At 36.1% G+C, this 23681-nt stretch overlaps 2 protein-coding genes across 3 annotated transcripts in view; both read left to right on the plus strand.

Annotated features, from left to right (window-relative positions):
* Positions 1–1742: 1742 nt before the first annotated feature.
* Positions 1743–23681, plus strand: part of LOC102513159 (zinc finger protein 566-like) — a 43967-nt gene continuing 22028 nt past the window's right edge. Inside the window, exons 1-2 of one of the 2 annotated variants that reach the window (XM_014555624.2) lie at positions 1743–1855; positions 2568–2642. In XM_014555624.2, coding sequence (XP_014411110.2) covers positions 2610–2642 — 33 coding nt within the window. In that variant the 5' untranslated portion in view covers positions 1743–1855; positions 2568–2609. The remainder of the gene's footprint in view (positions 1856–2567; positions 2643–23681) is intronic. The other variant, XM_032488006.1, reaches the window with a different exon arrangement.
* Positions 1761–17820, plus strand: LOC116656622 (zinc finger protein 345). Its single transcript, XM_014555617.2, has 3 exons — positions 1761–1851; positions 2568–2642; positions 15303–17820. Exon 3 carries the CDS (start codon positions 15381–15383, stop codon positions 16842–16844), a length of 1464 nt encoding a protein of 487 aa, XP_014411103.2. The 5' UTR covers positions 1761–1851; positions 2568–2642; positions 15303–15380; the 3' UTR covers positions 16845–17820.

Genomic DNA, 23681 nt, shown 5'->3' on the forward strand with positions numbered 1-23681 from the left:
AGCAGAGAGCTTGAGAATATCTGAAGCCTACATCTCAAAGCTGAATCTACTATCCCCAAACTTGGATTGAGACCGGGCCTTTAAGGAAGTTACCATATAAAGAGGAACAAAGTAAATAATGTTTTGCCTTAACGGTTGAGCATATATAATCATGTAGCAGAGAGCTTGAGAATATCTGAAGCCTACATCTCAAAGCTGAATCTATAATGCGTGTAAAGATTCTAAATATTTCAGAGATGTCATTTTACTTTCAAAAGTTGGATTATTCAGAGAAGCTATCCATACCTAATGTGGCTACCTCGCTCTAGTTCTCCAGCATCACAGCTCAGTACAACTTCCTCTGAACATCTTTTCATTGTGGTTGATACTCCTGGTTGAATTGAACAATCACGTATCTCATCGTTTACCTTACTAAGGTCTCCCAAAGAACAGAGAGGAGAAAAATGTCTGGGAGAAATTTGTGGACATAACCCAAAATAGGCATCCCCATAACAAAATATACCCCATTTAAAAAGTCATACTGATTTGGTATTCTGTTCCAAAACAAAATGTTTGGAATCTAAAGTGTTTATATAAAAATGCTGTAAGTTATTTACTATATCAATATGGAGCTTTTTCTCCTTAAAGTTGAAGCTCCGGGAAGACATACCCTTATTATCACAATTTGAAGAGGAAATGAGGCTGATAGGATTCAGACTCCTCTACTATCTCAGCCACCCAAGCAGCGACCTACATTCACATGATGACACATACACACAGATCCACACACAATCTTGCCCTACCACGTACACACACAATTATACTCCCAACCACACACGCCCACAGTATGACCCTCCATCTTCACAAACCCACTCATAATCATCAATTTTACCCATCTGTAGTCTTTCATTCAACTAACCGCTAAATGTAGCCACACACGCAGTCTCATCACGGTCTCATATTCCGGCCTTCCCTTGCCCACTCTCACATTGTGACTGGGCTTGCGGATTCCTCCCCTTCAAACTCCTTAAGCTGCTGTGGTCCCAGACGTTCAGGTCCCCCACTCAGTTCTTTCTTCTGGCTCCCCGACACGTTCTGCAACAGCTTGCCTCAAGAGCCTCTGCACATTCCCAGGGAAAAGAGTAGTTCTGAGCAGCCTCACGAGCACATAACTGACGCCAGACGCCGCCTCAGCGTCTAGGGAACGCAGTTTACCTTGGTTGAGTCCCTCCCCTGGCGAAGTCCTGGACTACATTTCCCAGGAGGCCATGGGGCCCACTACGTGGTGAGCGGCCAAAACCTGAGAGAGCCTCCCTGGCTGGGTTGTGTCAAAAAGTTTCACCAAACACGTTAAACAGATAACGAAGACTGTATTAAAGACTATCGCAATAGGGAAGAGAGATTGAACTCAACTTGGTATATAACAGTAGCTGGGGATTTATGTTTATATAGGGGGGTGACGGGAGTAGGTGGATGGAAAATTACTGAGAGGAACTCCGTTAAGTATCAAGACAGGGGATTCTTGCTGAAGTAGGGTCAGCCGATCAAGGACGAGGTCTAGTAAAGAAGAGGGCTCAAAGGAGCTTGACTAAAGTTTAGTCGAGGGAGTCCTCGTACGTAGACCTGGGGAGGCCTCCGGTGCGGAAATCGGAACTTCCCCAAGATAGCTTTTAGCAGCCTGTGGCTTTCTGGACTACACCTCCCAGAAGGCTCTAGGCCTGGTGCTCCCTCCCGCGAGAACTAGACCTTCTCCTGAGGAGTGGGCGGGATTTTCTGGCGGGTTGTGGCAAACGGCCTCAGGGCGCTGTGGGAGCTGCTGGGCTGTATTTGTTACAAGTAGAGTGGAGCGGTGCTGACCAGACCAGAGGAGCGGTAGGTGAGATGGTCTGGACCGGGCGGGTCTGGAACCTCCGGCCTGTACAGGAGCCAATTGAGAAGGGGAGATTGTGGGCAGTGTGTGTGTCTTATTGTGATTGTGTCTCGGTGTCTGTGTGACTCTATACAGAACTGTGAGGGCGGGGAGGCCGGCTTGATTTGCGGTTATGACAGTGCATGTGTGATCGGGGTTTAATTGTGTGACCGCGTGTGGCACTGTTTGCGAGTGTGCGGTTCCTTGACTGCGGTTGTAAAACTGTGTATCCCCTTGGGGGGGGTGTGTGTGTGTGATATTGTTGTCACTATGTCCCCATGATGTGTGTCACTGAGAATGTGAGTATGTGGGGTGCCTATCACTCTGATTGTGACTGACTGTCCCCGTGGTGTGTATGATTGTGTGGCCGTCTGCAACCCATTGTGTTGAGGTCTGGAGTGCCTGAGTCCCCGTGGTGTGAGTTTTATGATTCTGTATCCTTAAAGCACTGTAGTTGCGGGGCGCCTTTGTCTGTGCCTTTGTGACTCCAGCGCTCTGTTCCCAGGAGACCTCTGTGAGTTCAGGAACATATTCTGCCCAGAACTGCAAATGACCCTGCTCTCACCTGTAATGCAGGTGTTGAGCAGGAAGCCCAAGCCTTGTCTGACCCACATCTGTAAGTCGTGGGCGGTAGGTTGACCTGAGCCTGGTTTTTCCTGACTCCTTTCTCCTTCCCCAGCTCTTCTCTGCTTGCACAGAGACTTCCAGAGTGGAATAAAGAATGGCTGTTGAACATCCACAAGGCCCCTGCAAGGTAGCTTGTCATTTCCCCTTGTTTCCTGAAATCCTCTTTTGTCAGGACATGACTTGCTTTCCTTCTCTTGAGAAGTCTTGCCTATCCGGTGACCTGATCCCTGGAATTTTTCCCTTGAGAAATGTGATTTGCTCTAAACCCCAACCCACATGTGCATCTGACTTTGTCTTCCTAATTTGTCAAATGGTTTAATTTTTCTTAATGCTGTCTTAAAATATATACATATTCCTTTTTGATTATCAAAGTAAAACATGATTATTTTAAATAATTTCAAAAGTACGGCAACCCCTCAATGAAGAAAATTTACATTTCCAGTTAAAACCAATGGTAACTTTTTGATATTTTCTTCCCAGTGTGTTTTACATCCATATGTAAAGTGTCATTTTTTAGAATTGAATTTATTCAGTATTTACCATTTTATAGCCTACATTTTCAATAAAATTATATTTAATATTTTCCCACATAATTTAATATTTGAAACATTTTTAGAGGTGCATATTTATTTGAATGCCTATGGCTTTTTTTTTTCTTTCAAATTAGATACAGAAAAGGCATGTAACACCCATTTGTGCAGTTTAACAGAAAATTATAAAGACCCATGTAAGGAATATCCAGGTCAGGAAAAAGAATACAGCCATCTCTAAAGCAGCCTCTGTTGTACCCCTCCACAATCACAAACAGTTGTCTTCCAGTGATAACCACTGTGATCATTTCTTTGTCCTTAATCATTAGAACTTTGGTATGAATTCCAAAACCACATAGGTTTAGTTATTGCCTGTTTTCTTTGTGTGAATAGACATTCTTCTGCGTCTTTTTTCATTAAAAATGTTTGTGAGCTTCATTCATATTTCCTGTCACTATAGTTAATTTTTTTCTATTGCTCTCTCTATATATACACACTATCTCATTGTCTGAGAGTATCACAATTTACTACTTATGTATTCTACTTCTTCATGGAAATTTGAAGTAGAATTGCTTCAGTTGTTGGCTATTACAAGCAATGTGACTATGAATATTTTGTGCACATATTTTGGTACACATGTGCTTGTGTTTCTTTAATATAATAAATTAACGTTGTGATTAAATTGTTAAGGTCTAGGGTTTGTGCATCTTCAATTTTACTAGACCATGCCAACTGTTCTCTAAAGATACTGTGCAAGTATTTTACTTGTACCAGAAATTTACAGAGATTCCTTTTGCTCCATAGCCATGCCAGCCCTTGGTTTCATCACACTTTAACATTTTTGCCAATTTGGTAGACATCTAATGTTATCACATTTAATTGATATGCCTTTATTATCAATGAAATTGAACACCAATTCTTGCCCACCTTGATATCCTCTTTTGTAAAATGCTTGTTTAGACATTTTGCCATTTTTTAATTGAGTTTTCTCTGATTTTTTTTCATTCTTTCCTCTTTTAATTATATGTGAATGGTAGCATTCAGTGTAGATTGTTCTGTACTGTGCTTTTTGTTTGTTTGTTTGTTTATTTAATTGAAGTACAGTCAGTTACAATGTGTCAGTCTCTGGTATACAGCACAATGTCCCAGTCATGCACATACACACATATATTCATTTTCATATTTTTTTATTAAAGATTATTACAAGATATTGAACATAGTTCCCTGTGCTATACAAAATAAATTTGTTTTCTCTGATCTATAGCAGTTGAATATATGTATATAATGTGTATACATAATGTATATCTTCTTTATGTTAGTTTACTATCACTTGCTCATGTGACAAATATTAGCTTCTGCTCTGGCCTGGTTTTTCACTCTGGTACCTTCTGGTGAAGAGAGGTTTTTGATTTTAACATAATGAAATCTTTTTCAATAGTTATTGCTTGTTTAAGAAATTTTCTGCTACCTTTAGGTCATGAAGATTTTCTTGTGTTCTCTTTTAAAAGCTTTCTAGTTTTTGACTTTAACATTTATGTCTTTACACTACCTGGAACTGATTTGTGTAGGGTAGGGATTCAATTTCATATTATCCCCCACATGGGTATCCAGCTGCTCCAGTATCATTCATTAAAAAGTTCATCTTTCTACATGGATCTGCAGTGCCATTGTAGTCAAAAATCAAATGACCATTATGTCTACATCAGTTTCTGGACTTTATATTTTGTTCCATTGCTCTGTTTGTCTCTCCTTGTAACAATACTACACTCTCTTATTCACTGTGACTTTACAATATTTGGAGCAAGTCCTCTTATGTTCTTGTTCAAGAGTGTCTTGACTGTGTTCCTTTGCATATCCATGTAAATTTTTGAAATAGCTTGGTTCCACTCAGACATCTTTTGGGATTTTGACTGAATTGCATTGTATCTATAATTATGTGAGTAGAAATTTGGGGGATCTTCTAATAACATGAAACTTTCAATTGATATTAGGTGTTCTTCATGTTTCTCAACTAGGTCTTTCTTATCTCCTGGTAGTCCTTGGCAACAGGGAATCATTTAATCCATTATATAAAGTATTTCCCATTTGCACTGACTGCCAGGAATTTAACTACTTCAGATAATGATCAATCATAGTAATAATCTTAGCCTGGGTTTTCAATATTGAGTACCCACAATGTATGACATTTGTGTATGATTTAATTTTTTTCCTTTATTCTTAGCCTCCTCAAATACATTTTTGGAAGTGGGGGATATGAAATAGATACAGATGTAGATATTTATTTTCTAATATTTTTATTTTAATAACATTCTGGTCCAACCAAGTCTGTTTTGCATTGTACCTTTTACTGTTCTCCCTGTATTATATTTCTTTTTTAACTGCCCTTTTCGCTTCTCTTCTTCCTTAGTAACAACCCCTACTCCACCACCACTACCACTACTACCCTCCATCAGGTGGTTTCTGCCTCTACATCTTTGCCATCTATTCTCACTAACCCTTGAGTTTAAATATTGGCTCCTTCAGAAAAAAAAATAAGCAAACCATCCCTCAGATTATTTTACCTGCACTAGTCTCTGTGACGATGTAAAAATTATGGGCTCTTGTATCAAATGTGGCTTCTGATCTCAGCTACACCACCTGTGAGCTGTTTAACCTGTAAATGAGAGGTTCTCATTCTCAGTGTTATTGAGACTGAAATAAGATGTGTAGAACACTTGGTACGCATCAGAAATTCAATAAATGTTACTTTACTTCTTAGCTTGGGACCTCTATATCAATTACAGTATAGAGCACTTAACTAAAAGTCTTTTGGTGGGTCCCAAAGGAACCTTTCTTTAAAAATTGAGATATAATTGACGTGTAACATATTAGTTTCAGGTGCACAACATAATGATTCGAGTTTTGTATATACAGTCGACCCTTAATGCAAGGATTAGGAGCACTGACTCTACACAATTAAAAAGTCTGCATATAACTTATAGTGGACCCTCTGTATCTGTGGTTTCTCTGTATCGGCATCCTCGGATTTAACCAACCTCGGATCTTGTAGTACAGTAATTTTACTACTGAAAAAAATTTGTGTGTATGTGGAACCATGCAGTTCAAACCCATTTTGTTCAAGGGTCAACTGTATTGCAAAATGATCACTACAGTAAGTCTAACATCTGTTAGTTGAAAAAATTATTGCAATAGTTGAAAAAACTTTTTTTGTAATAAGGACTTTTAAGATTTATTCTCTTTGCTACTTTCATATATGCAATACAGTATTATTAACTATAGTCACCATGCTGTATATTATATCCTCAAGACATTTATTTTATAACTGAAAGTTTGTATCTTTTGACCCCCTTTACCCATTTCACTTACCTGCTACCGCCCTGTCTCTGGCAACCAGCAGTCTGTTTTCTGTATCTATGAGCTTGATTTTTGTTTGTTTGTTTAAATTTCACATTTAAAGTGGATAAGTGAGAGCTTATGGTTTTTTTATATTTCACTTAGCGTAATACCTTCATGGTCCATCCATGTGGTCACAAATGGCAAGATTTCATTACTTTTTATGGCTGAATAGTAGTCCATTGTGTATTGCCTACTTGTTATATTATTTAAATAGTTTGTATTATCTGTTTGAATTTTTAAATTTATGTCTCTGTGCTTGTACCTATGCCATGTTTAGATTGTTTCGTTTTAAAAAAATCTTTGAATACCTGGTCAAATATGTCACTTCTTTTCTGAAGATAGCTGTATTCTGTATTCCTTTCATTACAAAAACATTATTACAACAAATTTAGAAAATAACAGAGAAGCACAAATAAATAACAAAGGTCACCTGTATTCATATCAATTAAAGACAACTGCTGTTATATTGTGAGAGCAAATACCTAGGATTCTTTTTTCAATTTGATCATACTATGCCTACTGACCTGTAACCCATCTTTATTATGCCAAAATACATAATAAACAACTGTCCATGTCTTTATATATTTATCTTTACCATGAGTTATAATGGCCTCATACTGTTACTATTTTACCAAGCCCCTTTTTTCAAACATGGTTTGCTTACACATTATTTCCATTATAAACAATGAACATCTCCTTAAGTCAAATGCTAGCATTTTCCTTTTAAAATTTTATTTTTAGTTAAATTATAAGTACATATATAATTATATTTTCATTATAAAGATAATTTTGTTTGTTATGAAGGGGCTCAAGTCCTATGTAAATATAGTCCCCAATCCCAGGTATCTACCCAAAGTACCCAAAGGTAGCCACTATTATCAGTTAATTATTTATCCTTTTTTAAAAATGCACACACGTGTAAGTGTGCATGTAGTACTGTTTTGTCACTTAAAAATACTTCTATATAAAAAGATTATAAGAGCATCCTGCAAAGTGTGGAAAGTAATTGCATTATACGGTTGGTCCAAAAATTGAGTTGGTTCATGTAAAACCCTTAAAACAGGACCTGACCATTTACTTAGTGTCAGTTAGTGGTCACTATGTAGTTATAGTTACTGTTCTGAAACTTGCTTTTTTATTCTGCATGGAGAACTGTTCACTATAGAGCTACCTCACTTTAATTGCTTCATGTAAGGCCATATTTTGTAACACCGTGGTATGTGTAATCATTTTCTGGGTTATATTTTATATAGTTAATCACTGTGGCAAACAGTGCTCCAGTGAACATCGAAGTACAGACCTTCTCTAAGATATATACTAAAGTGAAGTTATGGAGATCATAGAGTACACGTATTTTAAACTTCAGTTAATATTTCTAAGTTAAACTTCATAGTGGCTCATTCACTTCACAGTACCTGAAGCTCTCTTTGCCAGGACCTGTTTTTCCACTGCCATTAGGTTACTTCTGGCTGCATAAGGTGGAAAAACACAATTAGAACAAGTAGAACAGAGGGTTAATTACTTCATTTAATTTAACCTGGTTATTCTTCACCTTGGTTACTGATGTCTTGGTCCCACCCCCAGCAAGTCTGTTTTAGTTGGTCTGCGATATGGCCTGGACATCATCGTTTTTAAAAGATCACCAGATGATTCTAGTGTGCTGCCACAGCTGAGAATTAATGACTTAATACGCTCAGACAAGATGACAGGAAAAACATTAAGATTTAATTGGTCTGGAGTGGGGTTCAAGCTTTAGAATTTTTAAAAAGCTACCCAATTAATTCTAATAGCAATCAGAATTCAGAACCACTGGCTTAGGCAAATCATGATACATTTTCTGGAGCTGATGAAAAAACTATGGAAAAAAATGCTTATAATAAGGAAGTAGGGGAGGGATGATTTTGAGGCAGGCAGGCAGTAGTATCTGCTATACCTGTGACCTTGCCTTGAACACTCAGTGTGTTATTTCCTAGGAATAAGAGTATTCTCTTACATAACCACAGTAGGGTTACTAAAATAAGAAATTTTAACAATGCAATATTATTGTCTAACAGTGTATATACAAAATCTCTTGCTAGTCCCAATAATATTCTTTGTAGCTCTTCACCATACCCTCACCCTCTCTCCGACTCACTGTTCAGGATATAGTCTGCCATCACAGGCTGAATTTAGTTATCATGTCTCCTTTTCATCTTTAACCTGGAAGAGCTGTTTTCTCCTTCTTTTTGCTTCAAGATGTTGACATTTTTGAAGAAGCTAGGCCAGTTATATTGTAGAATGCCCTTTAATTAGGACTTGTCTTATGGTTCCTCATAATTACATTCAGGTTGTGAATTCTGTAGTAGGAATACCACAAAAGTGATTGAATCCTTCTCAGTGTGTCTTAGCTGGGGATACGTGATATTGACTTGTCCCATTTGGAGATACTGACTTTGATAATTGGTTAAGGTAGTATCTACTACGTTTCTTCACTGTAAAGGTGATAAGTTTTCTCTTTGTAATTAATTGATAATCAGTGGGGAGATACTTTGAAACTGTAAATAGCTCGTCACCAGACTTCCAGTCACTACTTTCAGCATCTATTAGTATTATGGTATAGATCCATTATTACTATGATGTTTTTAAAATGGTGGGATTGCAAAATCTCCATGATTTTGTCTGTGTTAATTAGTTGGCATTCTGTTGTAAAGAGTAGCATTCCCTTCTCCCTCACTTATTTGTTCAATTGTTATGTCAGTATGAGTTTGTAGATTTTCACTTTGCTCAGTGGGTTATATGATCTTTACTATTTATTTTGATGCTAAAATCGTCCCAGATTTTGCCAATAGGAGCCTATTCAGGTTGGCTTCTGTTCCTTTTGACTTTTCCCGTGATTCTTTGAGCATTTTCTTACTTTCTGGCACAACAAGATGCTATAGGTTCATTTCTAGATACTCTCTCACCTCCAGCCCAGTGTGAACCGTTTCTGTAAAGAGCCTGGTTTCTTGTAAAAAAATATTTAGAAACCAAGATCTGGGTGCTAGGACTACAGTATTCATTCTAGTCTTAGCCTATTCCATATTTGTATCTCCCTTCTCCAGTGGTTAAAAACCTGACTCTTATTATCCTATTATATTTACTAATTTGTTCAATTCTAGAATATACAAAAATAGTTTCAGAATTGCTAACCTATACTATAGTAAGTACCAAACCTACTAAAGGAGCTCAATATTTGTTTATAGTTCTCTTTGTCTTTCGGATAAGGGTACATAGTTAAAATACTGTGTTCAGATTTACTTGGATTCATTTTTTATCCCCTCCCCCAAGTGGTTATATTATTCATTTGAAATACATTTAGGTTCATTTGTACCTGTTTGTATTCTGTTTGATTTTTTAAAATTAATATTAATCCATTCTTGTGGATTTGACTATATGAGCATGGTTCCAAACGTTAAAACTACTCAAAAAGTTACAGTAAGAGCAACTTAACTCTGCTCCCATAACCCTGGTTTTAGTAAATATTATGTGCAGAATTGTGTCCTCCCTTGCAATGTTGAAGCTCTAACCATCCCCACCCCAGTACCTTACAAGGTGACCTGGAGATAGGGCTTTTAAAGAGATGATTAAGTTAAAACGAGGCTACTGAGGTGGATCCTAAACCAATCTGACTGGTATCCTTATACGAGAGGAAGTTTAGACACACAAAGAGATACCAGGGATGCTCACACACAGAGGAAAGACCATGTGAGGACACAGTGAGCGGGTGGCAATCTGCAAGTCAAAGAGAGAGGCTTTCCATTTCTCCAAAAAGGCCATTGAAATTTTGACAGATTGCACTGAATCTATAGATTGCTTTGGGGAGCAACAGTATTAAACCTTCCAATCCATGCCCATACTATTTCAATCCTAACTGGTGTGCTGTGGTTCAATTCTGGCACTAACCATCTGGAGTTTTATTATAAATAATAAGGATACAAATCAGGAATAGCCAAAGGAAGAGACACATAGAGCAAGGTCTGGAAGGAAAAGGAACATTTAGCTTCTATGCCCTTTCCCTGTGAAATCAGAGTGTGTTAACTTTCTGGCACATCAATGTGTTCACCTACCAGGAAGATCCACTGAACTTTGGTGTCTAGAGTTTTCACTGGGATTTTATTATGTGGGCATGATTGATTATTGGCCACATGACTGAAGTGTCTCCAGCTCCACTCCTCTCTGCTGGAGGTTAGAATTGTTCAATTTTTCTGGCGACCAGCCTCAATGCTGAAGCTACGTATGGCTGAACCATGAGTCACCTCATAAGCATAAACTCACATGTAATCCTGTAACAAAGACACTTCTATCACTTGGGAAATTCCAAGGGTTTTAGAAACTCTGTTCTAGGAACTTGGGATAAAGGCCAGACAGATTATTATACAACAGATGTCTTCCTATTTATTAAGTGGTTCCTTTTCTCTTGGGTCATTTGGTTTTTTATCAGTGATTTGAAAAAGATCTTTATATTTTGGATACTAGTTTTTTGACAGGTAAATATTCATAAATATCTTCTCCCATTCTGTAGCTTATTTCTTTACTCTTTAATGGATTTTATTCATAACTCAGCTAAGAATCATGTTCCCTTGCTCATGATTGTTACAACTTTGTGTTCTGTGTATTTAATATTACCTTTTTTGAAAGGGAGAGTGGTACCTAGTTGTCCATATATCGCTAATTCATACTCAAAGTCTGCCAGAAAATAAATCTTTGGGAAACCTGTCAGTTTCCTGTGTTTAAAGACATCCCTCCTACAATCCTTTGTTCTTCCCTACCAAGTGTACATGTACAACGATTATTCTAGAATTTGCCTTTAAATTCTGTGTTCTGTGTTGAGTTTTTATTTCTTGGATTCCATGCCTCCCTATTTCTTGGCATGTAAGAAGGGATAAATGTGTTAAATTTGTGTGCTCTAGCATATTTGAAAAGGGCCTTTCAAACACAGTATTGATTCTTTGGCAGGACATGGGATTCTAATTGAAATTATTTTCCCTCAGAATTTGAAGTTATGACTTCTGGCTTAGCGTGTTTTGAAGAACTCCAAAGCTATTTTCATTCCTGGTCTTTTGTTTGTTCCTTGTTTTTCACTCTTTGGATTCTTTTACGGTCTTTTCTTTGTTCCCAATGTCCTGGAACCTAATGAAAACATATCTTAGTGTGAATCATTTTTGTTCTTTATGCTAGTTATCAAGTGAGCCTATTAAACATGGTGAGTTCTGTCCTTCAGTTCTGGAAATTTTTCTTAAATGCTACTTTTAAAAACAATCTGTGATTTCTGATTTCTTTGAAAATTTTCCACCATACAGAAAAATTGAAAGAATATTCCAGTGAATTCTGTGTAGCCATCAGCTAAAATTACCAACTGTAACATTTTGCCACATTTGCTTTATCTTTCTAAATACACACACACACACACACACACACACACTCACACACATTTTCCCCCTGAATCATTTGAAAATAAGTTGAGGACATCCTGACATTTTACCCTAAATACTTTTAGCATGCATCTCCTAAGAATAAGGACATTTTCCAAACATTAACAGTGATGTATCAAATCTAGGATAATTAACATAAACTCTCTATTACCACCTCAAATATTTCATGTTCAAATATCTTCAGTGGCTCCCCAGAATATCTTTTTACAGCTGATGTTATTTTTTTGTTTATTTACTTGGTTGGTTGTTTGATCTCAGATCCAATCAGGATTCATGTATTATTTTGGTTGTTGGATTTCTTTAGTCTCTTAATTTAGAACAGCCCCTTGTTTCTTGTTTGTTTTATATAGCATTGAATTTTTTTAAGAATGCAAGACAGTTGTCTTACAGAATATCTCACATTCCCATTTCTCTGATGACTATCTCATAGAAATAGGCTCAGATTCAGGCTTAGATTTACCTATCAGTGACCAGCATACTACAGAGGTGATATTATGGTGTAACATTTATTGCATTACATCAGAGGCATAAAATGTTCTACTGTTGATGATACCACATTTTATCATTTAAGGTTAAAGCTACCGAGTATCAAACCTTTCCATAAAGAGGTATATTTTTCCCTTTATAATTAGTAAATAATCTGTGGATTGATGCTATGAGACCAAGCGAATATCCCTTATCCCAATCATTCACTGTGTGGTTTTAGAATCCATTGAAGATCCTTGCCTGAATCAATTATTAGTTTGGTGATTTCAAAATGGCAGTTTTCAAATCCCTTCCTTCCTTCTAACGCTCTGCCTGATACTTGGCAGATGATTAGCGCACTTTCAGAAACGATCTCCATCCATTAGATGTTGAGCTGCCTGGCATAACCTTCCAGTTGTTTTTCCTACATTCTATTTCCATATTTTTTGTACTTTTTAAAGAGATTTTTTCACTTATCTTTAACTCTTCTAATGATATGTTTTTATTCCCACTTTATATTTTTATTTTCTAAGAATTCTTTTTTGCCTCTTGCTTCTTTTATGTTATCCTAGTCTTCTATTACGTGAAATGGCTTCTCATATCCCTCTGATGGTAGTAATGGTGGCTTCTGGAAATTTCCTTGTTTTTCCATATAGTTTCTCTTCTAAGTTCCTTTGGGCTATGTTTAGTCTCTTTTATGTTACAAGAAGCCCTCAAATGTGTGATGATATTTGCCTGTCTGTATTTTGGAGGAGATACTGAGAAGCTGGTTTAACTTTTTGTGTGCCAACTGGTAGACCTTCTTAAGTACGTAGTGCTCCCATTTCTTAAGCCTTTCTGGGGTTTGCAGCATAAATCATCCCCTTCGGGGTTTTCCTTACTTTTGAGTTAGGTTTTCTCCTTCTTTCGTTTGTTAAGTTGTTTGTCATTTATCTTCATGCTTCCCAGTTTCAAAAGTTTTGTAGCTGCTATTTCCTCTTTGACTTTCATTGACTTTGTGGGTTTGTTCTTTTTTAAAAAAATCCATTTCATTCCTTTTAGTGAGTTTTTTTTTGAAGGACAAGAATAACTACATGTGATTGACTTGTCCTATTTGATAGAAAATATATCATTTTCCTAGAGAAATATTGTTTTTAGAAGTTATTTTTAAGGATAATAAAATTTGAAACTAATTTATTATTTTAGCCATTCAGTAAATGTATTTTGATCTTTTTTCATGTGCCAGGGTTTAAGTTGATTAAAGTAACAGATTTTATTCCTGGCTTCCTGAATCTTGGCTCTACTGTAGCAGACATATTAAGTAAAAATACAAAAAAATATGAAATTTGCAATTGTAGGGGACAAGTGTGTAATCACCTATTACCAAACAAAACACAAAGAAAGGGAGAAAAAAGAAAAAGTGCTCTGAGAAGTAATGGCAGGATGTATACATTTAAGACTGAGTATTTAGAAAAGATCTGTATTGTTCAGGTCAGTGACCAGGAACCTGCAAGGTTAAGAGTGGGGCAGTAGGAACGGAGCTATGAAAGAATATTTCAGGCAGATGAAATCATTGGGGAGGGGAGTGTTACAGTTTAGTGCATTTGAAGAACTAAGAAGACCTATGTAACTCTAGCTTACTGTTGATGGGAGAGAGGTGTCAGCTTGAAGAGACAAGCAGGAGGCAGATCCTGGAGGGATTTTTTAGAGTAAATTTAGAAGTGTGGGTCTTATCCTAGGGACAATGGGAAACCAATGAAGCATTTTGAGCAGAACAGTGCCAGACTGAATTTCACTCTGACTGCTAAGGGTCCAAAGCTGGAAATGTAGCAGCTAGCTAAAATACTGCTTCAATATCCAAGTAAAAGGCCATTTGGGCTAGGATTAGCTATTGTCAGTGGAGATGCAAAGAACAATTTCAAGGCATATTTAGGCCTTGTCTAAACCAGCTTGCTATTTGAGTGTTGTAGAAAGAGAATGGGGTTGCAATGTATTCACCTTTTGGGGCTTGAGGTATTTATTCAGGGTCTTAGTTGGTGTCTCTGAATCCTTTTCTTTTGCTGGTCTCTTTTACGGCATTTAAGTCTTCCAGAATATAGCTACCAAACACTGTAGGGTTACTTTATTCAACTATATAAAAACATTATATGTGATTTCAGAATCATTTCAATAATCATCAGAGCTGGGGTTCAGATTCCTCATCTATCTGCATCCTCCTTGTAATCTTCCACAAGTCTCACCTATCTTCTTCTCCCTGCTCTCTGACTTTAAAATTACATTCTCAGTTACTCTGCTGTGGCCTTTGCAGAGTACCATTTTTTGTTCTCCCAAGATTAGCCGCATAGACTTCATAGGCAAACATAGATTTTATCAAATGGCATAAACAAACTATATTCTAACCACAAAAGAATCTCCCCTCTCCATTGCTCATTCCAGACTTATTCAGTTCATTAATCTCTCATCAAGATACTGCTACATCTGAAGTATCTTTCTCTTTTATCTCCTTCAGATAATGTAATTTATGACCATTTATCCTAGATTTTTCCTTCCTGGTATAGTTGCTTAATACTCTAAACAACCCTAAGAAATGGGTTAAAGGGTAATTATGTTCTTTTAAAACTATATATGACACTAGTCTTATCCTCTAACAAAATTGAGGTGGGGCCTAGACATCTTTATATTTATCAGTTTCCCCATGTCTATGGGGGATGTTTATCTAAATCACTATTTAGGTACAAGTGACTTAATCTGTTTTCCTAAATATCTCCTTCACCTTCTAGTGTTTCTCCTCATTCTTTCTATTTCCTTTTCCATTTGTTAAATTGCCCAATCATATATGAGAACTGTATTAAGCCACTCATTTTTCATGAAAATGACTTTCAGTTAAGTCTTTCATATCTAATATAAAAGTTTCATTTCTCCCAGAACACACACACAAAAAGTGAATGTTTTTATATTTTCTTTCAGACTGTGAATCAAGGTTGAGACCAAGAATTATTTCTGAAAAAGGATATTTATGGAATAGAATCATCCTGATGGGAGATAATGGAAAGACTTGTAAAAAACAGCATTGAGTGTTCAAGTTTCAGAGGTGATTGGGAATGTAAAAGCCAGTTTGAGAGAAAACAGGAATCTCAGGAAGGACATTTCAGTCAAATGATATTTACTCCTGAAGACATGCCCACTTTCAATACCCAGCATCAGAGAATTCATACTGATGAGAAACTCCTTGAATGTAAGGAATGTGGGAAGGATTTTAGTTTTGTATCAGTCCTTATTCGACATCAGCGAATTCATACTGGTGAGAAACCTTATGAATGTAAAGAATGTGGCAAGGCCTTTGGTAGCGGTGCAAACCTTGCTTACCATCAAAGAATTCATACGGGTGAGAAACCTTATGAATGTAGTGAATGTGGGAAGGCCTTTGGTAGCGGCTCAAACCTTACTCACCATCAGCGAATTCATACTGGTGAGAAACCATATGAATGTAAGGAATGTGGGAAAGCCTTTAGTTTTGGATCAGGCCTTATTCGACATCAGATAATTCATAGTGGTGAAAAGCCTTATGAGTGTAAGGAATGTGGGAAGTCTTTTAGTTTTGAATCAGCCCTTACTCGGCATCACAGAATTCACACAGGTGAGAAACCTTATGAATGTAAGGATTGTGGGAAGGCCTTCGGTAGTGGTTCAAATCTTACTCAACATCGAAGGATTCATACTGGTGAGAAACCTTACGAATGTAAAGCATGTGGAATGTCCTTTAGTAGTGGTTCAGCCCTTACTCGGCATCAGAGAATTCATACTGGTGAGAAACCATATGTGTGTAATGAATGTGGGAAAGCTTTTAGTTTTGGATCAGCCCTTACTCGACATCAAAGAATTCATACTGGTGAGAAACCTTATGTTTGTAAGGAATGTGGAAAGGCTTTCAATAGTGGCTCAGATCTCACTCAACATCAGAGAATTCACACTGGTGAGAAACCGTATGAGTGTAGGGAATGTGAGAAAGCCTTTAGAAGTGGTTCAAAACTTATCCAACATCAAAGAATGCACACTGGTGAGAAACCCTATGAGTGTAAGGAATGTAGAAAGGCCTTTAGTAGTGGTTCAGACCTCTCTCAACATCAGAGAATTCATACTGGTGAGAAACCCTATGAATGTAAGGAATGTGGGAAGGCTTTTGGTAGTGGCTCAAAACTTATTCAACATCAGCTAATTCACACTGGTGAAAAACCCTATGAATGTAAAGAATGCAGAAAGTCCTTTAGTAGTGGCTCAGCTCTTAATCGGCACCAGAGAATACACACTGGTCAGAAACCCTATGAATGTAATGAATGTGACAAGGCTTTTGGTACTGGCTCAAGCCTTACTCAACATCAGAGAATTCATACTGGTCAGAAGCATTATGAATGTAAAGGATGTGGGATGGCTTTTGGGCGGGTTTCAGAAGTTCAGCAACATAAGAAACGTCATGCTAATGAGAAGCTCTCTGAATTGGAAACTCTATAAATTGAAATTATATGGTTAAGGAAGCACACAACACATAAATTCATACTAGTGAGAGTCTCTACAAATGTAATTAAGGTACAAATGCCTTACTTATACATAATCAGTTAATCAGTTGGAGGAAATTCAGACAAAAAAACACCGAATAAGATATTTAAAGATTTTTATCTAAATTCATTCTTTCATTACTTTCAGAAAATTCATACTTGTGAATATTAAACATTGAAAACCTTTTTATTATATGTTGTCTTTATTTTAAGCCTTGAAATTTATTTTGGGGCTAACCCTGCTACTTTCTTTTTAATATTTTTAATTTTTATGGGTTTTAACAGAATTGCTGATCCATTTCAGAATTATTTTAAATTATTATTGAAGGTCTAAATTTACCCCTTTTCTCCCTCCCTCATTTCTCATCCTAACACCATTTATTCAATACACATATCTATTTTTGTATTTTTTATTGCCTTTTGATGATAAGTTATATTTTTATACATGTAAAGTTTGGATATCAAGTCAGCCTTTGTTTTTTAAATTTGCATATCTGTGTTTGTATCTGTGTTTTACTCTGTTTGTGTTAAGTTACTGTTACTTTTAAGTATCCTTTAGTATCTTATGGATGTGTACTTTTTGTTTCAGAAGATTGTTTTATTTACCTTTTATAAATTTTATATTCTCCTTTTTGCAGAACAATTTTCCTCCATAAAATGTAGATATGAATTTTAAAAAATGGATACAGTTATCTGTAGTCTTACCAGTCATAGACAATCACAGTCAAGTTTTTGGGAAAAATCCTTTAAAATTATATCTGGCTTTGTTTTCGAAAGAAAGTGTGATTATTCTACAACCAGCCTTTAATATTCTTTGTCTGTAAATATATTGTTACTATTTTATTGGCTTGAAAATATTCAACTGTTTTTATCAAACCCTATTTTGTCAAATACTGAAAATCTTGCCATTATAAAGAGTTACCTGGTTGGCCCTTTTTGATTGTGTCTACTTTATTTGTTGTTCATTTTAGAGATAATATGTGGATCTCTTATGCTTTTAATGATTTATACATTATAGGTAAAGCTGTGCTTCTCTTTGACCAACATCCCTGACCTCAGTTACTTCCCCAATGTTAACCAACTTACTTATTCTTCCAGATCCTTTTCTATACATATATGATGTGTTTATGGTAATGTGGGCGTAATTAGTATACCTCAGAGGCTTCTTATATGGATTCTACAATTATGCACATCACATAATAAACACTTGGTTAGTTTAGCCATCACCATTGTTATCTTCTGAGTGTTTGTTACGTATGGATAAACTTTTAACCATGATCTATACCTTACTCAACATCAAAGACATTATTAAGGAAAAAAAGACATTTATGTAAGTGAATATAGGAAAAGCTTGATCAACATTTATTCTTTATTTTACAAGGAATAATTCCTCTTAAAGAAAAATAAATATTGTGAAGTGTAAGAAGGAAAGTGCACCGTCAAACTTAGACCAAGGTGAAAACAAAAATAGGATAGCTCCTTCATAAATCTGAACACTGAAGAATAACATCAGCCTCGTGGTGGCATAAGATGCCCCTCCATTTTGCATACACCTCCCCTTTTAACAGCTAAAACTTGGCATCGATCCACAAATTGCCTCTTTGGGAGTTATGTATATATACCAAGGGACCTGAGAGGAGTCTCACACACCTATGTATCAAGTAATAGGCAGAAAGTCCTCAGTATAGGCTGTGAAGCCAGCAGGAGTCTGTGAACCAGCCCCAGCCCCTCTTGGCCATGATCATGGTAAACCTGAAGAGAGCTGATTTGGGCAGATACTTACAAAAGAGAGCATTTGTAGAAGTCCAAGTTTCCTGCACTCTGTTGAAGGAGGAAAACAAAATGTTTGAATGCATTGGAGAGAGTAAGATGAGCTTTACCAGCTGAACAGAGCAAGGGAAACAATTGCTGGTGCCTGGACAGACAGCACATTGGAGACAGTCAGACATCTGCAGCCAGCATGGGCTGAGAACCCATGCAGGCCCCATCTTGCTTTGGCACCCCACCCCCAACCTGGGATGAGGGTCCTGATGCTAGAAGAGTGGAAAACACACACTTAAGGGAAACAGATCCACCTTGGCCCTGACTCTCAGGCTTCCGCTCCAACAACTTAGGATCAGATTCCCCCCACCCCAGCCACAACCAGTAGGGCAGTGATGGCTACTGAACAGAGAGGAAGTCCCACCTCAATCCCAGCTCCAGCTCTAACCTCTAAAGAATTAAGAAATGGAACTAAAAAACATGCTAGAAGGAATGAATAGCAGACTAAATGACATAGAAGAATACATAAGATCTGGAACATAGAATAATGGAAATGACCCAATTACAACTGCCAAAATAAAAGCAAATTTTAAAAAGTGAGATCAATTTAAGAGGGATGACATTTGGGATAACATTAAGCATACCAGCATTCACATTATACAGGTTCCAGAGGAAGAAGAGACAGAGAAGGGAACCAAAAATATGTTTGAGGAAATTATGGCTGAAAACATCCTAAACCTGAAGAAAGAAACAGATATTCAGGTACAGGAAGCAGAGAGGGTCTCAAACAAGATGAACCCAAACAGACCCACACTAAGACACATCATAATTGAAATGGCAAAAATTAAAGATAAAAACAATATTCTTAAGGTAGGAAGAGAAGAACAAGGGTCTCTACAAGGGAATCTACATAAGGCTATCAGCCAGTTTTTCTGTATTTCCAGATCTAAAGGGAGCGGCATGACATATTCACAGTGCTGAAGGGGGAAAACCTGCAACTTAGTATACTCTACACAGCAAGGTTATCATTTAGAATTGAAGGAGAGATAAAGAACTCCCCAGAGAAGCAAAAACTAAAAGAGTTAATGCTAAACCTACCCTAAGGAAATGTTAAAGAGTCTTTAAGTGGAAAAGCAGTAAGAATCTATAGGAAAAGGAAAATCCCACTATGAAAGGCAAAAATATAGTAAGGACTAGGATCAACCACTGAAATAAGCCAAAATGAAGATAAAAGACCAAAAAAAGTAAAAGCAAATATAACTACAATAAATAGTTAAGGGATAAATATGAAGATGTAAAATATGACATCAATAACACAAAATGCCAGGAGGAGTGTAAAAATGTAGATCTTTTAGAATTTGTTTGAATTTAAATGACTATCAGTTTAAAACAAGTAGATATAGTTATAGGTCAACATATATGAACCCTGTGCTAACCACAAATCAAAACCACAGTAGATACACGAACACTAAAAAGGAAGGAACACAAGCAAATAACTAAAGAAAACCATGAACTCACAAGGGAAGAAACAAAGAATAAGAAATGAACAGAGAACTACAAAAACAACTAGAAAACAAGTAATAAAATGGCAATAAGTACATATCCATCAATAATTACTCTATATGTCAATGAACTAAATGCTCCAATCAAAAGACATAGAGTGGCTAATTGGATAAAAACAAGATTCATCTATATGCTGCCTACAAGAGACTCATTTCAGAGCTAGAGACACAGACTGAAAGTGAGGGGGTGGGAAAAGACATTTCATGCAAATAGTAATGACAAGAAAGTGAGGGCATCGGTACTTACATCAGAAAAAATATACTTTAAAACAAAGGCTATGCCAAAAGACAAAGAAGGGAGTTATATACTGATAAAGGGATCAATACAAGAAGAGGATATTACACTTATTAATACATATGCACCCATTACAGGAGCATCTAAATAAATAAAGCAAATACTAACAGACATAAAGGGAGAAACTAACAATAAGACAATAGTAGTAGAGTACTTTAATACCCCACTTATATCAATGAACAGATTATCCATACAGAAGATCAGTAAGGCAGCTATGGCCTTAAATGACACAACAGACCAGTTGGACTTACTATATATCTACAGGACATTATATCCCAAAACAGCAGAATATACATTCTTTTCAATTGCACATGGAACATTTTCCAGAATAGATCACATGCTAAGCCACAAAACATTCTCAGCAAATTTAAGAGGATGGAAATTAAATCAAGCATTTTCCCTGACCACAACAGTATAAAACTAGAAATCAACTAGAGAAAGAAAAATGGAAAAAGAATAAATACATAGAGACTAAACAATGGTCTAATGTGAAACAAATGGGTCGATGAAGAAATCAAAGAGGAAACCAGAAAGTACCTTGAGACAAATGAAAATGGAGACCCAACTCTCCATAATCTATGGGATGCAGCAAAAGCAGTACTAAGAGGGATGTTTATAGCGATATAGGCCTTCTTCAAGAAACAGGAAAAATCTCAAGTAATCAATCTAACCTAACACATAAAGGTATTAGAAAAAGAACAAAGCCCAAAGTCAGCAGAAGAAGGACATAATAAAGGTCAGAAGGGAAATACATAAAATAGAAACCAAAAAAAGAAAAGATCAACAAAAATAAGAGCTGTTTTTTTGAAAAGATAAACAAAATTGATAAACCTTTAGCCAGGCTCAGCAAGAAGAGAGAGGATCAAATAAAGAAAACAAGAAATAAAAGAGGAGAAATAATAACTGGCACCACAGAGATACAAAAAAATCATAAGAGAATATTATGAACAATTATATGCCAAAAAATTTGACAACCTAGAAGAAATGAACAAATTTCTAAAAACATGGAATATGCCAAGACTAAATCAAGAAGAAACAGATAATTGGAACAAACAGATCACTAGCAGTGAGATTGAATTTGTAATCATAAAACTCTCAGCAAACAAAAGTATAGGTCTGGATGGCTTCACAGGGAAATTCTACCAAACATACAAAGAGAAATGTATACCTATCTTTCTCAAACTATTCTAAAAGATTGATGAGGAGGGAACACTCCCAAATACATTCTGTGAAGCCACCATCAATCTGATACTGAAACCAAAGATATTTAAAAAAAATACAGGTCAATACCTTTGATGAATATGGATTAAAAAAAATCCTCAACAAAATATTAGCAACCAGAATCCAACAGTATATAAAAAGGAATATACACCACGATCAAGTGGGATTTATTCCAGGAATGCAAGGATGGCTCAATATTTGCAAATCAATTGATATGATACACATCATTAACAAAAAGAAGGATAAAAATCACACGATTATGCCAATAGACACAGAAAAAAATTTTGACAAAATTCAACATTCGTTCATGATAAAAACTTATCAAAGCTGGTATAGAGGGAACATATCTCAACATAATAAACTCCGTTCATGAAAAACTCAGAGCTAACATCATACTCAGTGGTGTAAAGCTGAAAGACTTTCCTGAATTCAGAAACAAAGCAAAGATGCAGACTCTTGTCATTTCTGTTTAACATAGTTTTGGAAGTCCAATCACAGCAACTAGACAAGAAAAATCAATAAAAAGCATACAAATGGAAGTAAAGAAGTAAAACTATCACTATTTGTAAATGACATGATGCTTTATATAGAAAACCCTAAAGTTTCCACCACAAAACTGTTAGAAGTAATAAATGAATTCAGTGAAGTTGCAGGATAGAAGGTTAATATATATAAATTTGTTGGTTTTCTATACACTAATAATCAACTATCAGAAAGAGAAATTTTTAAAAACAATCCTATTTAAAGTCACATCAAAAAGAGTAAAATATCTAGGAACAAACTTAACCAAGGAGATGAAAGACCTATACTCAGGAAACTATAAAACACTGATTAAGTAAATTGAAAATGATACAAAGAAATGGAAAAATATCCCATGTTCTTGGGTTGTAAGAATTAATATTGTTAAAATAGTCATACTAACCAAGGTAATCTACAGATTTAATGGAATCCTGATCAAAATACCTGTGTCATTTTCCACAGAACTAGGACAAATAATCCTAGAATTTATATTGAATCATGAAAGACCCTGAATTGCCAAAGCAATCTTGAGAAAAAAGAATAAAGCTGGAGGAAGCACCCTCCCAGACTTAAGATTATACTACAAAGCCACAGTAATCAAAGCAGTGTGGTACTGGCACAAAAACAGACACTCAGATCAATGGAACGGAAAGGAAAGCAATGAATGCACACTTAGATCAATTAATTTATGACAAAGAAGGCAAGAATATACAATGGAGAAAGGACAGTCTCTTCAATAAGTGATGCTGGGAAAGCTGGACAGCTACAATTAAAATAATGATATTAGAGGGGAGGATATAGCTCAGTGGTTGAGTGCATGCTTAACATGCACAAGGTCCTGGGTTCAATCCCCAGTACTTCCATTAAAAAATAAAGGAACAAACCTAATTAACTCCTATAAATAAATAAAATTGTACAAAAAAAAATCTAAAATAAGTTCTAAAATAATGAGGTTAGAACATTTCCTCACACCATGTATAAAAATAAACTCAAAATGTTTTAAAAACCTAAATGTAAGACCTGAAACCATAAAACTCCTAGAAGAGAACATAGGCAGAACACTCTGACATGAATTGTGGCAGTATATTTTTTTTTCGGACCTGTCTCCTAAGGGGGAAAAAATGAAATAAACAAATGAGACCTAATTAAACTTAAAAGCTTTTGCACAGCAAAGGAAACCGCTGAAAACAAAAAGACAACCTACTGAATGGGAGAAAGTATTTGCAAATGATAGACATACAAGGAGTTAATATTCAAAATATATAAACAGCTCATACAACTCAACATCAAAAAAAAACCCCAAAATCCAAACAATCCAATAAAAAAAAATAGGCAGAAGACCTGAATAGACTTTTTCCAAAGAAGACATACAGATGGCTAACAGGCCCATTAAAAGATGCACAACATCACTAATTATTAAAGAAATACAAAACCA

This window comes from Camelus ferus, chromosome 9 (assembly GCF_009834535.1).
Source record: "Camelus ferus isolate YT-003-E chromosome 9, BCGSAC_Cfer_1.0, whole genome shotgun sequence".
Lineage (NCBI taxonomy): Eukaryota > Metazoa > Chordata > Mammalia > Artiodactyla > Camelidae > Camelus > Camelus ferus.

Coding starts and splice junctions, on each gene's coding strand:
- LOC116656622 (XM_014555617.2), top strand. CDS start 15,381: ATGGAAAGACTTGTAAAAAACAGCATTGAGTGTTCAAGTTTCAGAGGT.